The following is a 17493-nucleotide window of genomic DNA, read 5'->3' as shown; positions in this document are numbered from 1 at the left end:
GAAACATCAGAAATGGACCATGGAGCAATACAAGAAGGTGACCTGATTAGATGAATCCTACTTTTTATATCCGGTGGACGTCCGGGTGCATGTGCGTCATTTACCTGGGGAAGATATGACAGCAGGATGCACTATAAGAAGAAGCCAAGCCGGCAGTGCAGTGGTCTAGGCAATGTTCTACTGGGAAACCTTGGGCCCCAATATTCATGTAGATGTTACTTAGACACACACCTCCTACCTAAAGATTGTTGCAGACCATGCACACCCCTTCCTGGCAATGGTATACCCCAATGGCAATTGCTTCTTTCAGCAGGATAATCCACCCTGATACACTGCAACAATTGTTCAAGAATGGTTTGAAGAATCTGACAAAAGAGTTCAAGGGATTGACCTGGCCTCCAAATTCCCCTGATATGAATACGATCAAGCATCTGTGGGATGGGCTTGAAATACAAGACCAATGCACGGAGGAGCCCATCTTGAAAATTACAGGACTTAAAGGATCTGCTGCCAACGTGGCTCATTTCACAGTAGAAAGATAAGATTTAGTAAAAATGTAATTTTTCAAGCCAAAAAAAAAAAAAAATCTAAACTTTTTGCATGTTTTTTTTGAGAAATAAAATGTAATGCTAAGGAGGTTAACAGAGCCACCTTGTTAACCCGTACCTTTAGTGTTGCTTGAGAAGCTGGGCTTTCATCCAGGCTGCAGAGAACCAAGAGAGATTCCAGGCCAAACAGTGCATCTTGCTCTACAGTCAAAAGATCTGTCAAGTGGGGGTGGGTTGGGATGAGAATGGGGGAAAAAAAAAAAAAAAAAAAAAAAAAAAAACAAAAACAAAACGAAACACATTTATAGGTACAAATGTGGTCCAAAAAAAAGATTACTACCATAGTAAATTAACTAGCTCAAATATTTTGGGCACAATCTCAGAAGAACAATGTTTAAAGTTACTTAATGCCATTCACCCTTCTAGCCATCTTTGCAGCACTGATGACCAGGCAGGGCATTGGTCCGGATAGCATGCCTGTTCACAGGTTTCTACACACAGAGATAGCAGATGTGACAGTTGACTTACTCAAGTCTGCAAACCAAGGGAAAAAACTGAGGACACTAGTGGGAATGAGAAGGCGCTACACAGAGTATACCAGAGCAATGTATCAAAGTAAAGTCCAGGCATTGCTGCGAGGTTACAATAGTGCCACAGCACTGTCATGTCACCATAAATTTTATGCTATATATAAGATTTATAAAAGGAAGAATTAATGTTGGTCTGCGGCACTTCAGTCTACCTATCTTATCAGTTACTATAAATCAAGCCAATAACTAAATGTTTTGACCCCCCAATTTAATTTCTGATGCAACATACAGAGACAGTAACAGGATATTAAATTTACTTCCTATCTCAAACAAAGATAAGGGTCAGTATTAGAGAAACTTCAGTTTTGTATTATTTCTGACATTACATATAGACCAAACAAAACAATGCAGTATATTGAAGTCTAGGGACAATTAAAACAAGCTGGAGGCTGTTATTTCACAAGCACGTACCCAAAGCCCCCCAAATGTGACCAAACCTTTTAACAGAGCTGCTGTTTTACCTTTCTCTGGGCAGGAAATGACAATATTTGACAGAACAATAACCCCATTTGCTGCAATAGTCCGGTTGCTATGGTAGCAGCTTTCCTGGGCCAGCTTCACCAAATCGGATGCCGCTGAAGGAGTGGTACCAGTTCCTAAAGCATTAAGTAAGTGCATTTCAGATCAGTAACAAAGCCATGTTTCTCAGTGCTGAGCAAACAATCATAATATTAAATATTCTAACATAAAACCCACTTTTTGTATGCAAAACAACAAATACAAGCAAATGTAAATTGTTTATATAGTATGTATATATGACATGAAATTAACACTTTTACGTACGTCTTTGCTGGTATTGTATTATACTTATGTTTCTGAAGAGACAGGACAGTAAGAATTTCATTGCACTATGTACATTATGCATAAAAATAAATTTTACTTGGTTCAATTTCAAATTCTAGGTACAGCTTATGTAAGAATCTAACTTAACATGTGCCCATAAATTTTCCATTGTACAGTACACGTAGTTACTTTTCACATTAATATTTGTAAAGTTTTTGTTACCACTCAAAACCCTGCCCTGCATCTCACTTGTCACTACTTATGCTAGCAACTTGTGACCTGAAGCCTCTCTGAATCTGAGCTTTAATATTTAAGCAGGCTTCAAGAGGGCAAATATTTCACAGAACTGGCACAACTAAGAGAAGCCGCCAGTTACCGTCTACTCAAAACTCCTCTTCAATTTTTAACGTGGAAGTTAATATTGTGTTGAAGATATGAAAAATAACTGCTTTGCACAGTGTGTGTTGAAATGCAAGATATGCTTAGAAGTATAATTTCATAATTAAACTCATCTTATTAAAACTATAAAAGATAAAGGTTTGCTTTGTTTTAAAGAAATCCATTCAAAATACTGTAACTCCAGCAATGCAAACCAGTGGGCACATAAATTGGACAGCTGCTTATAGTCAATTTACAAATTTCTATTTGTTGCCTATTGTGTCATGACTAAACTTATCAAAAGTGCTGCTGTGTTTTTATCTATATATTTTTGAGGGAAGGAAACATTAAAGATAATAATTAATGTTTTAGCAGACGATAGTAGTAATCATGTAGGAACACATTTATGACCACGGTATGGGCTCTTACTAAAATTAATATGCTGCATTATTAAATAACATGGTGCTGCAATGATTAGCTCTGCTGCTTTAGTGCAAATTTTAAATTCCTTACCGTTTCAGTGGTTTGTATGATTTCCTGTGTCTATATTGTCTATTCAACATTTAAAAAGATGTGTATTGTTAGGCTAACTGGTGACTCCAAATTGTCTTAAAGTCACAGTGAGTAGGCCTTGTTATGGGCCGTCACCTGCCTTGTGCTTGATGCAACTGCAGATGACTTTGTTCATTTAAGACCCTGAATTAGACGTTTGTCAGCGATTTAAGCTTGAACAATCTATGTGCTAAAACGAAGGCAATAATAAACATCTACATGAAATTAAAAAATAAAGTACATTCTAATTGCATCAATCTATCTTCAAAACTCCTTGAATGGATTCTGATTTGTGGAGAACAGAAGTTAAGCTAGAAGCATCATTACAGTCAAAACTGGGGAGAGGCACCCATTACATAAGAAGGGTTGGTAACAAAAGCAATTGGTTGGAATAAATTTCTGCAGCCACTGTTACCACCCAGGACCATGAGTGGCCATCCTCACACTATTGGTTTAAAGTGACCTTCATGAAGAATCTTGACCTCTCTGCAGTCCTGCTTTAAGAATGAACTACTATTGCTTTGCACAGTTTTAATGAAGTCCTCAGGGACAGAAAAAAATCTGCAAGATGCACATGCATTTGATAAGCTGAAACCTGGAGGAAAAACTGTCACCCACCTGGTGCTTGGAAACTTCACCAATTAAAAAGTTGTTCACTGACCTAGTGAGCTGTAGAAGTATTGCTTAATGGCAATGGTTCCAGACAGTATTGAAAGTACTGACATCATGCCGAGCTTCAAGCTGTCGAATGGTGTCTGGAGAGCACATTCACAGAGAGTCTGAATGAAAAAAGCAATAAAAAGAATACAATTACTTGAAAATGAATAAGTAACTCGAATTCAAGTTAAACACACACTATTAGAACATTGGAAACCTGTTCATTTACATGAATTGTTTTCAAGGCAAGCAGAAAAAAATTGGAATATTTGGCTGATGCAACAATACAAGATAACCTGCAAGGCCAGAATACATTACAATTGTATCACAGGCAGGTTAAGAGTCTCGCAGAAAGGCTGATTTGAGAACTGACCCAGAAATCGTGTTGTTTAAAGTCAGGTGTCACAGCAGATACACCACACTGCCTGCTTTGAATAATTCTGAAATAATGAAGCTAAATTTATTCCTGAATGGTCACACTGGCTGTTGGCTTTCATTAAACAAGTTTTTTGCTTCTTTAGCTAAAGAAAGACGTTTATTAGGGATCTTTACCAGATTACCTGCTCATTGTGAAAAGTAAGGGTGGTAACATCCAGGTAATGTAGCACAGGTCCCTGAAGGTCACAGTCTTTCTACAGGTGGTGCAATGCAATATGGAATTAAAATAGGCTAGCCTGGATTAACCCAGAATTTATACAGTAGCTAAGATTTTTAGATTATATAGACATTTGAAAGCATACCCTTCTTAAGGCTAATTATACCAAAACTATACTTGATAAAACCAAGAGAAAAGCACAGTTACTTTGACATCTACAGTATAATATTATATATATATATATATATATATATATATATAAATAAATAAATAAAACACGAGCAAAATTGGAGCTCAAATATGACACAAGTAACATTCTAAATTGTATGCTTTGATTTGTTTATAGTAGTCAATTATAATAAAGAATGTCTGCAAATATTTGTTACTTAACTTTCAAACAAGATGAAACAACTGTTTTAGAAAGAGAGGTAGTATATTACAATCTCCAAGACCAGTCTATATTAAAAGAAGTTAAATACCATTCAATTTCTAACCTGCATAACCAATATAGCAGGGGTACTCAATCACGGTCCTGGAGGTCCGCAGTGGCTGCAGGTTTTTGTTCTAACCCGGTTGCTTAATTAGAAAGTAATTCTTGCCAATAATTTAATTTCATGGCTCGTTAGTGCTTTAACTCTACTATGTCAGGTCATTCTCATATCCTGGATTTTCTTCCTCGTTCTAAGGATATAATCCGAATGATCTGAATGCTAAAATGGATGAGTGATCCTTAGTCCTTCACTTTTTTCTCTCTTCACTTTCCTTCCAAATATTTAATTAAACCAATTAGTGCACGATCAATACAGAGGTGTAAATGGTAACAAGCTAAATGGAGAAATGCTGGTCTCTTTTGTCATTTGCATGTTACTGCTAATAAGGAGCAATTAAAAACCAAGACTACAGCCGTTTAAGACTAAAATAAGCAATAAGGTTTCAAAATCTTAACGAGCGAGACAACTAAAGTAAAGCAGAAGTGTTACTTGAGCAGAAAGTGCTTCTTATTAAGCAATTGGGTTGGAGCAAAAACCTGCAGCCACTGCGGACCTCCAGGACCGTGATTGAGTACCCCTGCAATATAGGGATGGTGGCCTAGCATGGCAGCAGTGGGCAGAAGTTGGGAAACATCCCCAGACAGCCCACCAGTCCATCACAGGACATGTTCATGCATACCCCAGTGGTAAACCCAGTTTCTTTTGCAACATTATATGGTTTTTGACGTGCTTGGCTTAGCAGTTATAAATGAATAGAGTATAGCATTCCTTGACATGTGTTTTACAAAGAACATTAGAATGCCTTACACAAGTTTGCAGTAATAAAACAGAACTTTACTTACCGTCAATCTACTCTTAAAACCCGTCTATCAAAAACCTTTCAAATTTGTGAAACAGACTCCTACCTACATAGCACAAACCTGTTTAAAGGAAGTGAAGTAGTTGAAATGTCACTAAACTTCTTCTTTACAATCATTATCATTTAGGACATCTGCTAAAAAAACACTAATTCATATTCAAATAAAATCTGTTGGCTGGCTGAGGATACAGTTGCATGTGTACTGTGGCTCTGAATTCTTAAAACACTAGTGTTACTAAAAGTGCAGTTCACAAACCTAGGCACAAAATCTAATGCCTAGCAATCAAGAACTGAAGACAATAAGATGGCAGACAGTGAACATGGGTGAACACCAGTCAATGGCCCTAACCCTTAATTCAGGGTCCCCTCAGGGTTGTGTTCTGACTCCTCTCCTCTACATCAATGACTGCATCTGTTAAACTGCTGGTGATGACACCACCCTGATTGATCTGATCACAGACAGAACCATCCCTAGATAGTTTGGAGAGAAGGACCTGCTGGACAGTTGGTACATCTGTAATAATCTTAAAGTTCAAATTTATAATATGTTGACATAAATCTAGAGCACATTTACTTTCCAGACAAAGCAAGTCCTTTTCCAGCAATGACAATTTAATAATTGACACTTTATCGTTCTATTCACAGATAGGTTGCTATCCTCTTTTACCTACAAATATTAAAAAAGTGAACTATCATTTGCATTTAATATTACACTACACATTAGACACACCAGTTATTGAATGTAACCTGTGTCTCCTAAAGCATTATTTATGGAAAGGAATATAAATGCTTTATTGAAGCCCAGTTTGAGAGTATTTATAAAATATCTATAATTTAATGGATTATTTAAAAATCTACAATCTTAAATACTAACTTTGCTGTTACTATATATAATAAAGTTCATAAAAGCCTGCTGTGTGGAGCCAAGAATAACTCATTTTACTTTCTGGGACAAACTTTCTAGAAAACCTTCACACAGAATCGATTATTTTTAAAGCTTAAAAAATCTAAAATGTGATTAGATGCGTGATTTTGAAGTACCTGTATATTCTCCCTTGTCCACAGATGAGGAGCTTTTTTAGCCAAAAACCTCAGGTCTTCAATGGAGAGCCTTTTGACAGCTTTCCTAGGGTCTTCCTTCAGATAATGCAACAACAGCTGAATCTGAAAAAAAAAAAAAAAGTATAGTTACAACACAACAATTTTGAGTGTCACTGGACACCAGTAAGTAATTCTTTATGACCATTATATATATATTGGTTTACAGGTTTATAAAGATTAACAAGATGAAACTGCTTATAGAATCAGTGACATGAATATTGGTCTTTTCTGTTGTATAAGCAGGTAATTCAAAATCAAAAGAGAAATATGAAAAAGTACAGACTCCAAATTACTTAAGATTTTTGGAACCCAAATGTGCTTAAACATTTAAAATTGTATGGATTCCAGAATTATACAAACAGCACTTATCTGCTCATCTTATTTTAAAGAAGTTCTCCTTTTAACAGCAGGATTTGTTCTTTCTTAAGAAAAAAAAATATCTTTTTAGATTCCTTTTTGTACTTCTGCATTTGGCATGATGGCTCCAATTTATCTAAAGGTGATGTTGCTAGTAATGCAAGGTACTATATAATATAAAGGCCAATTAATTGACCGACTACATGCCAGACTGTGTTGGATTTAAGAATAAAGCTAATATGATTGTGTCTTACAGTATTCTCTGTTAGATTTCAGAAAAGGGGTAAAAATGAAAGAACTCACTATTTTATTTTCCAATGCTGCTAATGAAACAGTACTGCCACAATTAAACACCAAGATCAGTGTCTGGTGCAAATTAATTAAACATCTTCACCTGTTTGGGGATGTCGATGAGGGAGGAGGCTGCCAACAATGAAAAGGAGTGCAGCGTGACAATGACCATCTTTGTGGATGGGTAAGATGTCAGAAGGTGTTGTAACAGTTGTCGAGTGCTAGAGGCCAAGCTGGCATCATGATGCATGTGCTGCAAAAGTGGGATAAGCTTCAGTTTCAAGTCAACGGGTGTAGCAAGACCTAAAATAAATAAATTTATTTTTTTATATATTTTGATTCCACTTTATTATAAAGAATATCATTCAACTTCATTTTCTCATTTGGAAAAAGTTTAACATAAACACATCCATCCATCTAACATTCTAATACACTTACCAAGACCAGGGTTATGAGGAGCTTATTGGGCAAATGAGTGGAAGGCAGAAAACAACCATGGATAGGGTGTTTGGACATCTTAGGGTAGACTCACATACACATTTACTCATATGGGGCCACCTTGGAGCCACCTGTCAAATCCCAGCATGTCTTTGGGATGTGGAAGGTGAAGAAAAAGGCACATAGAAATACAAACTCCACACAGGCAGCATCTGGGTTGATGATTCAAACAAAGAACTTCAAAGCTGAGAGGAAGCAGCACTAATCACTATATCACTGTACGGACATCATAAATGCATGCATAAGACTAATGTAGATATTAAATGAAAAACATAAAACGTCAAGTAAAACTGAATGGCTCTATTTATGAAAAGTTGCAGACATATAGTTGCATAAAAGTAATAAAACTTTGTGCACACAGGTCAGAGAGGTCTTCTGAACAGCTCTCTGGTAAAGTGCAGTTAAGAAAGCATTTGTGGGCTTTCTGACAGCTTTAACAAGTGTGGTGACCATCGTCATTTACAACATGTTTTCACCCACAGATCTGCCATTCACAGGAGTGTTTGTGTTTATTGCACCAATCTCCATAAGCATAAAAATCCCAGAACTGCATCTGCTTCTCAAATGCCGGATCCAGCATATTGTGTGCCAACAATCATAACATGGTGAAAGTCCCCTGGATTACATGCCTTGCCTTTTACAAGGACTTTTCAAACAAAAACAAAACCTTCAGGTCATGTCTGCATTCTTCATACATTTCTGTTGCAGCCACTTGTTTGGCTGCTTGTAACATATGAATATGTGCATTAATGAACAAGTGGCTCTTATAAAGTGTGTATATGTACTGTAGATATGTGAGGAAATACCGTATATACAGTACACACACACGCAGACACACTCACTCTCTAGCATGCAAAAGCTTGAAATCATCTAGAAATTGTAGTTTCATTAAGGCAGAACTTTATTTTAAAATATAGCCAAGTCATTACTAATGTTGCAAATGGTTATTACTATTTGAAATAACGGATTTATAATTAATTATTCACATATTACTGCAAAGCAGTGTCCTAATGCTAATGCTGCTGCTGTAGAATGTGAATTTCCCCTTGGGATTAATAAATTATCTATCTATCTATCTAATGGTAAACACTTAGCTCATCATTAATTAGTCAAGTTTAAATGCTAGTTGGTTATTAGAGAAACATTTGTAATACATGTTGCTCTGTTCATTTGTATTTCCTTGCATGGCAAGTTACTGGTATTCCTAAAGTTCAATTCTGAATTCCACAATGATCAAAACAAACAGTCTATCGTAGTTTTGTGAAATGAAGGTTATTCCATGCAAGCCACAAACAACACATTTATATTTATTTATATATGTCACAAACACATACTCACTGCTAAAGGCCAAATAACTTATGTTATTCACCAAAATGTTATGTAATACATGATGGCAAGTAATGAAAAATATATAAAGAAAAAATGCAGTTTTAGTAACAAATGTACACAAACCTTGAATCATTTCACTGATTTTGTTACAGATTCCAGCTGCAAAATCCCTAATGGTAAAACAAATGAGAAAATGAATTACAGTGGATCAATGCGATAGGTCAATGTCAATAAAACCCATTTTGCTTTCCTTGAGGATTAACAAATTATCCTCACTTCATGGCAGTATCTATTCTGTTTTTTATCACAATATTGATGTTATTTTAACATTTGGAAAACAGTGTAGTCAGAGAATGCACCATGACCTTTTCCCACAATAATGAAAAAGGAAGATGATAATCTTGAATCCCTTAGAAAGCAACCAATATACTGACCTGTGGCCAATAAGGCACCACTATGGTATTAAAAGCCTTCTAATCTGATTTCATTACTTTTTGGTCTAGTATCAACTAAAAATCTATTATACCTGGAATGCCTGATTCCACACACAAATGGTCAGCTAAATCAGATGTGGTTTCAATTTTGAAGTCATGCACACTCAACAAAATGTAAGATATGACACTTCAATTTGTAGTAAATCACTCATTTAAAAATTCTCCTGTTATGCTAAGTGTCACCATTATGTGCTCCATGGTATCAACATAATGACAACAGATGCTTAATGACAAAGAAACCAAAATGAAAGACACAACAATGCTTCATCTATTCAAAACAAACATCTGACTGAGGCAACTTTCTTGAGGTGAATCAAATATAAATTGACAACAATATATTCATGAATCTACCTATTGTATTAAAGGGATACAGGGAAGAAGCTGATTACCCAGCATCACTGGGCAAAAGTCAGGAACCAAACAGGAGGTATCCTTTGTTCATGCAACCTGTTAGAATTTTCAGATTATCTATTTTTGCCCTCTTGGTTTGAAGTGTTATAATACAACACAGGTAAGATAAATGGTACACTCAAATAGGAACAGAAACTCTAAACTATGGCTTCCTTAAAAGCATTGTTCTGCACAATGAAAAGTTTAGTTGAGCATAGGGCCTTGAGAATAAGCAAGTGTGCAAGTGAACTGTGATGGACAGGTGCCTCGTCCAGTTCTTTCTTGTTCAGTGTCTCAGGTTGCCAGTATGTGCTCTGGCTCCTCCTTAAGTAGGTTTGAGAATGAATATATGCATGTAAGCACAAAAGGTCTGAACAAATAACAATAGCAGCTCTTACTACAAGTCCGTGTTTTCTCATTACATTACATTTTCCATATAGCCAAGTGACTGTATCAGAAATGAATCAGTTACAACTCAAAACATCTTTACAAAGGCTAGAAAACATCAACAAATACTTAGGAAATGCGACACTCACTTGGACTGAGCAGAAAAGCTAGCAGCAGCAAATATAGCTGCTTCAATCTCCACATTATCATGAGAATCCAAACTCTGGCGAATACTGTGATGAGCATTTTTCCTCTCCGGAATAATTGATGCCATGCTACCAACAATTCTAAAAAAAAAAAAATTTCATTATATATATATATATATATATATACACACACACACACACATACATATACATATATACACACACACACACATATTAATATAATTCAGGCAAACAACCAATAGGACCTGCTCTTTCTTGGGTATAAATAAATAAAGCACAGGTGTCCTTTGAGGAGAAGGTTTAACTTCTCTGCTCATGTTCTAAATAGGTCTGTACATTTTCTCTAGATACTCACTTTTCATTCCATAGGCCAAAGATGTCAATGTAAACTGGTCAAGTGGGAGTGTATGCCCTACTCTTAACTAGCATCCTATCCAGGTATGGTTTGTGCCTTGCACCAGATACTACCTGGATGTGCCACTTATTTAAATAACCCCATAATGGAATAAGCAGGCTTCAAAAACCAAATTCAACTCAGCTCAGTTTATTTTTGTATAGTGTCCGTCACTAAGTGCAGGCACAGAGCACTGTGACAAGTTCTCTGGTAAAAGAATCTTTTAAAATGGACTGCAAGTTGATCAGTTTCTAAGGATTGCTATGAAAGTAAAATCACGCTGAAATTACACCTTGCCAGTTCAATTAATGATGATTATAAATACAACAGGGGACGTTGCCCTACTGGAAGCAAGAGATTTAAGTATATTTTCATTGCAGATGTAATGTGTAGAAGCAAGCAAAAAACAAAATGTTAGGTAGCACAGTAAAAAATGTTAAATATAAATCAAGGGATATTGTATTCAGGCCCTGTGTGTCACTAGTGAGGCTGAATTTGGAGTCCTATGTGCAGTTCTCATTATCACCCTACAAAAAAGCACAGCAAGCCATAGATCTGATACAGAGGGAGGACAAAAAATGTACCCAGTGACTGACAGACACTTCCTATTCTGAATGGCGCATGGAATTGTATCTATTTAGCCTTGAGCAGAGATGGCTTTGTGCTGACCTAACCCAGGTCTCCAAAATTCTCACAGACATCAATAAAACAGTTTCAAATTAATAGTGAACCATGTACTTGAAGACAAATTATTAGCTAATTTCTTAAAGAGGTTATAATGAAATAAAAAAGGTTATAACTGATAGAGAAGGTTTTGAATGACTGGCAACTGTCAAGTTCTGAGGGTGTTTAACACATAACCCGGCTGCTTTGGCCACTTCCTACTACTGCCTATAAAGGTGATAAAGGTGCATTTTAATGACTAAGTTCTGTGTTCAGAGCATGACCTGAAAGATTCACTATACATTCACAGGTTCTCCCTTAAGTCACATACATCACTGTCGTGGGAGCCAATAGGCACTATCATGTTGGCCATTAGCTGCTTTATCTTAACTAAACCTATTTAAGATGCTGTTCAAAAAAATAAACATGAAAAATGTAAGGTTTGGTTACCCTCTGGAATTGACCTATTTAACTACCTACAAATCCACCAAGTGCTTGCTCATATCTGCCATTGAGACTAAAACAGATGTAACAAACAGTTATCTATTTATGAAGCTTTGTTAGGTTGTTACAACTATATCATTTGGGAAAATAAATAGCAGATACTACTGGGCAAAACAAAATGTTCTCCATTCATCCATCCTCAATTTTCTTATTAGGTGAACATAGGAAGATGGAGTATGCAGTAGCAGCCAGAGAAGCAAGGCAAGAATTGACCTTGAAGGGTAAGCCAGTCCATTAATAATTTCAGAAATAAAGAATATAAATTAGATGACCAAAATGAAAAACACATTTTTGACCACTTTTACTGTTATACTTAACTCAATGATAAATGTTGCTGACAAATGCCAATGACAAATACTATACAGCAGACATTAATACTGCAAGACAGATAGATATATGGGAGTAATGTGTACAGTCACAAGTGTTTGAAGTCACACTCATGCTTTATTTGACTTGACTTCTTATGGCTTCTGTGTGGCTGTGCTCGCCATACCTGAGAGTGATTGCTCGAGCCACGGGATCATTGCTGTGAATCACTGAAAAGATTCGCTTCACAAACTCATCCACATTCAGGATCTTCTCTAAGTGCTTCTCACTTTGTTGAGTGACCTTCAACACACACAGCCGCAGAAAGTTGTTCCTACACAAAGTTTAAATAATATTTAAATTAAATACTGTAGGTACCATTTCCTTACCTTAAAAGGAACATGAATCCTTATGCTCTGAAAAACAAACATAATGGAATTTCCAATCAAGCTTATTGTAGCATTCCATTCACAAACTTGCTTAACTAATTTCAGGCTCTTATTGGAAGTATCTGGTGCAAGGCAGGAACCATTCCTTAATATGGACAAATTCTTCAAAGTGGCTTATGAAAGACTGTGGTAAATACAGTAACTTTCTAAAACAAACAAAACAAAAAAAGGATGTTGATGACATGTTCAGCGCTTATTTAAAAAGGGGAAGGAATAAGAATAACATGAACCACCCACAGCCATGGTTTAGAGAGTATTGAATTTGGGAATCTAAAGTTTGCAGCTCTTCTGTCTCCAGACAATGCTGTCTGGGCCTCATCAGGCTGGGATCTCTGTTATGCACTGGAATGGTTTGCAGCCAAGTGAGATATCGTTTGAGAATTAGCACCATAAATATTGTCGTTAGGCCCTCCCCCAGAAAAGATTGGTTTGCTCCCTTCAGGTAAGTGGTGATCAGCTCAGAGTCTTGTTTACCTCTATAGGGAGACGTGATCATGAGACTGACCAACTAATCAGTGTAGGAGCTGAATTTTCATGTATTTTGTTTAGACCATGTTGCTGAAGCAAGTGCTAAGTACACAGATAAAGCTTATGCCTCTCAGTCTATTTTCCCATCCTCACCTGTGGCCATCAGCTTTGATTGCCAACTAAAATACGGTTACAATTGTCATAAACTTTCTCTCTTACAACTCCAGGAGTTTAACAGCAATATAATTTAACCATTTGATGTACAAACATAGGTAACAACCTCTTTATCTAGTCAAAGCACTCTTTTGGACTATAAACGCTCTCTTTTGGAAAAGGGATTGAGTTTGGCTGAAAAGTGCACTAAGAGACTGTCAGGTCTCAGAATATTCTGATTAAACCTTGGTCAAAGTGAGTGTCTTAATCTACTCCTTTAAAGAATCTATAGGGATAACAGTAAGCTACTCCGCATATGCAAAGATAGAGAAAAAGAGTAACAACACTTCATGGGCCAAGTACAGAATGGGACTTAACGGATTACTTGATTAAAACTCTTTGCTACTATGTCTGAACTGACGACTCTGATGAATAAAATTTGCTTCTGTACATATTCTTGCTTATCGCCTTGAAGATGTGAATGTTGTGTCAGCATAAGACCCCAAGTGCTTCCTGAACTTTGCTTCCTATAGGTCAGTGTCACCCATCAAATCTTAATTATCAGCAATCCTTCTAAATCTATGTAAAAATTTTGTATACTATATGAGAGCGAGAGGGGATGGGAGCACGTGCTGACTACAGCACTTTGCCGCACCCATCCAGATTGAGATCCAAGTGCACCCATGCAATGGGAGACACACCTCAGCACCAAAGTGAACAGTGGATGTTTTGTATACTATATGTCTAAATTAAATTCTGTTCTTTGTCTGTTTTTGGACTCCAATTTGATTTCCTTGTTAAATAACTTTTCCTGCTTTTGTTAGGATATATTTCACCAGGACTCTGCACTTTGTATTTCACAAAACTGGAGTTTGTTGCTATTGCCTTCCATATTGCTGACTTTACATGGAACATATCTTTTTAACCTGCTTGTTTAAATGTGCATCACAACCTTGGTTCTTGCTCACATTTGTCCTTTACAGAGATGCACACCATATTATGGTTCAAAGGCTCAGGATTTCCTTCAGTGCTGCTGTCCTCTGGGTTTAGCACTCTGGGTGTGAATCCTACTCAACTGTAACATGATTGGTTCTTTTTTGGCTTCAGGGTCTATGATACATTGGTTTCTTTTTTCTGTGACTTTGGGAGTTTTCAGAGGTGCAATGTACTTAAATGCAGCTGAAACAAACACACTGCTTTGATGGCTTGTATGCCACTGCATCCACACTCACCTTTACCTAGGGCCACAGAAGGAACTGTTTTAGGAATCTCAATAATTCACTATGAGAAGTTAATTGCAATATTCAAGGAGATATGTATAGGCATTGCCATTTTATACTTACCCTAGTCGAAAAACATCTGCTAACTTAAGAAAAGCAGAGTTGATTAGAATGGGAAAGGGATACTTTTGAAATAATCTGGGGAAACGAACTACTGCTTCACACTGCTCTCCAAGTTTTCCAGACCGAAGCCCTGGAAGGAAAAAAAAATTATAATAAATAAGATATTAATATTGTTATTTATGAAACACAGCACATTTGGAGCACAGACAACATTCTGGAAGGAATGCACATTTCAAATTATCTGAGAATTATGGAGGTGCAAATACTGACATTGGTGTAGGAATAAACCTCAGTGAGAGTTAGCGTGACCTTTTATAAAACCAAAGAAACCCATCCAGTTTTACAGGAGCAGATAAGTTAATGAAACTGGGAGAAAACGGGACGTGATCCAAAACACCTCTCCAGAAATCCTTTTCTCCTCAAAGCCATACAACTTTTAAACCAAAAGCATCAGATATAACATTTCTGGTGACTGAAATGTGTCTCCTTATGTATGGTGAGTATAAGTACAACCTTCCAAATTAATTGAAGCAGTTATTAATATCAACTCTAAAATTAAGTAAATGCTACTGATCTTTATGAAAATTTTAATATCATCACTGATTTAAATTTTTTTCTTCTTCTTGTCTATATGGATGCCACTAGGAAGGCAAGTTTCACGTTTTTCCAAAGGCAAATCCTGTGCCAAGTGGTACACGGGCCTTCTCTCTAAAAACAGTAATTATTATTATTATTATTATTGGAATAGTATGTGAAACAACAATGCTGGCGCTTCACAGAGAGCATTTGTTTCTATAGCATAAAAATATAATAAATATTATGACAATAATACACTTTTGGGTGCCAGTACAAGACAAATTGTCTCATTTGGACTTTCAGATAAAAAGAACACCTGGCTTATTGCTTTACTTGCATGGCACAGATGGCATTTTCTATTCTGAAAATAATTGAAATAATCTGGGGAAACAAACTACCGCTTCACGCTCCAGTTGTCTGGAGTATATCAGGGTACCCAACTCCAACCCTGGAGGCCTACTGTGGCTAAAGGTTTTCATTCTATTTTTTTTTTTTTTTTTTTTTTTAAACAGTGATCAGTTTATGTTGCTAATTGACTTCTTTTGCCTTAATGGTAACTGACTTGCAGTTTAAGACTCAGAACTCTCAATTTTTTTTTTTAATATTTTGGTAGCTAAAGAAAACACAAAATGTGTCAATCATGACCAGCTAATCCTTGTCCATCAGATAATATTTGAAAATAAAGATAGATTAAATTCTTAGTGATATGGAGCAGCTCCACTCCACAAAAGTGGTTGGTGCATTTAGGAAATAAAAAGAAAAATCAATCATTTTGGAAATGTCTGCTGAGGCAAATTGAGAGCACCAACAAGATATGCAATTAAATAATGGGCTCAGTTAACAACAAGCATCAGCTTCTAATGACAAAACTGGTTAAAGTTTGAGGGTCTGACTTTGTCGGTCATATTTTGGCTTACTTCATATCTCATTTTTGTTTGGCTGCCATTTAAGGATAAAAAGAATTAATAGGACCTTAAAAAAACACAACATGGCAATTAAAATGAAGGCGAAATTGGTCACGATGATGAAAGTGGCAGGAAGGAAAACCTGCTGCCATGGTAGCCCTCCAGGATTGGAGGTGGGCATCCCTGGATATGTTAGTGTATGGCAGCACCATATTAAAAGTTGCTTATTACCATTTATACCTTAAGGGGGCCATACACCTATTGTTTAAGGAGGTTTTGAAGTTTCTAAAATGGATGTGCAATTCTTTAAAAATACAGTTTTGAAAATGTAACCCTTTATACAGAACTATTTTAGATATGCTTTTATTTTCTGTAGGGGAACAGGTTAGCAGCATTAATAATGAATTAAACATAAGGCACTGTTATAGATACAAGAAAACAAGCCCAGAAATAAGAACTGAAAACTAGTGTTTTTATAAGTACACTACACATACTTAACACAAAGAACAACCATGACAGAACCCAAAACATTCACCCAGAAGTCGGCAGCGTCCCTTCAAGTAACAGAACTGAAGATGTTCCCAGCTCCAAGAATAAAGCAGTTTTTAAAAGCTGCCACTCTTTAACCTCGAAAACCTAAAACTCCAGCATGATGGCAGCGGCTCTTCAGAATCGCTGGGAGACGCGGCCTGGACGGGATGCCATTTTTCCGAATTGACCCCGCGTAACCGCAGCCTGATAATCTCATCGACTACACCATTGACCCCAGTGGCCGGGACTTGAACCGCAGGTTTTCGTGACCACACGCTTTGTTTCGTTCGGTTTTACACGCGTACACGAAGGTGAAATGCTTCGGAGACAAGAAGCAGCAAACACGTCTTTAAGCTGCCCTGTAAGACCGCACAGAATAGTATCGACTTTAATAAGGACAAGCCAGGCGCAGATAATACCAGTAACTGCGAGAAACGGTGATAAGTCGGGTCCATTGCCACTCTAGCTGACCCAAATACACAAGTACCTTTGTCCAGTTCCATTAGAGCAGAATTGGCATCCAGTTCTTGCTCTCCATAACCAGCCTCGGACAAAAACGAACGAGTTGTCGATAACGCCATTCGCGTCTTCCTCCGCTATCAAACAGTAACAACTGACAGAGATGCCGAAGAGCGGTAACTTTACCCAGTAATCCTTCGCGACAGGAAATGTCCGCCACGAAAAAACGGCGGAAAGGAAGAGGGTGCGCAGGCGAGGGAGAAACGTACTTCCGT

General features: G+C 36.9%; 1 protein-coding gene across 1 annotated transcript in view; it reads right to left on the bottom strand.

Annotated features, from left to right (window-relative positions):
- ints7 (integrator complex subunit 7) overlaps positions 1 to 17486 on the bottom strand; it is a 35511-nt gene extending 18025 nt beyond the window's left edge. Inside the window, exons 1-10 of the mRNA XM_028820327.2 lie at positions 17247 to 17486; positions 14748 to 14877; positions 12522 to 12668; positions 10450 to 10587; positions 9153 to 9199; positions 7306 to 7505; positions 6495 to 6617; positions 3513 to 3630; positions 1600 to 1734; positions 667 to 764 (exon numbers count right to left, since the gene is read on the bottom strand). Coding sequence (XP_028676160.1) covers positions 667 to 764; positions 1600 to 1734; positions 3513 to 3630; positions 6495 to 6617; positions 7306 to 7505; positions 9153 to 9199; positions 10450 to 10587; positions 12522 to 12668; positions 14748 to 14877; positions 17247 to 17340 — 1230 coding nt within the window. The 5' untranslated portion in view covers positions 17341 to 17486. The remainder of the gene's footprint in view (positions 1 to 666; positions 765 to 1599; positions 1735 to 3512; positions 3631 to 6494; positions 6618 to 7305; positions 7506 to 9152; positions 9200 to 10449; positions 10588 to 12521; positions 12669 to 14747; positions 14878 to 17246) is intronic.
- Between the last annotated feature and the right edge of the window lie 7 nt (positions 17487 to 17493).

Source organism: Erpetoichthys calabaricus, chromosome 15 (assembly GCF_900747795.2).
Source record: "Erpetoichthys calabaricus chromosome 15, fErpCal1.3, whole genome shotgun sequence".
Classification (NCBI taxonomy): domain Eukaryota; kingdom Metazoa; phylum Chordata; class Cladistia; order Polypteriformes; family Polypteridae; genus Erpetoichthys; species Erpetoichthys calabaricus.
Note: the sequence above shows the minus strand (reverse complement) of the source record. Positions and strands in the feature narration are given on the sequence as shown.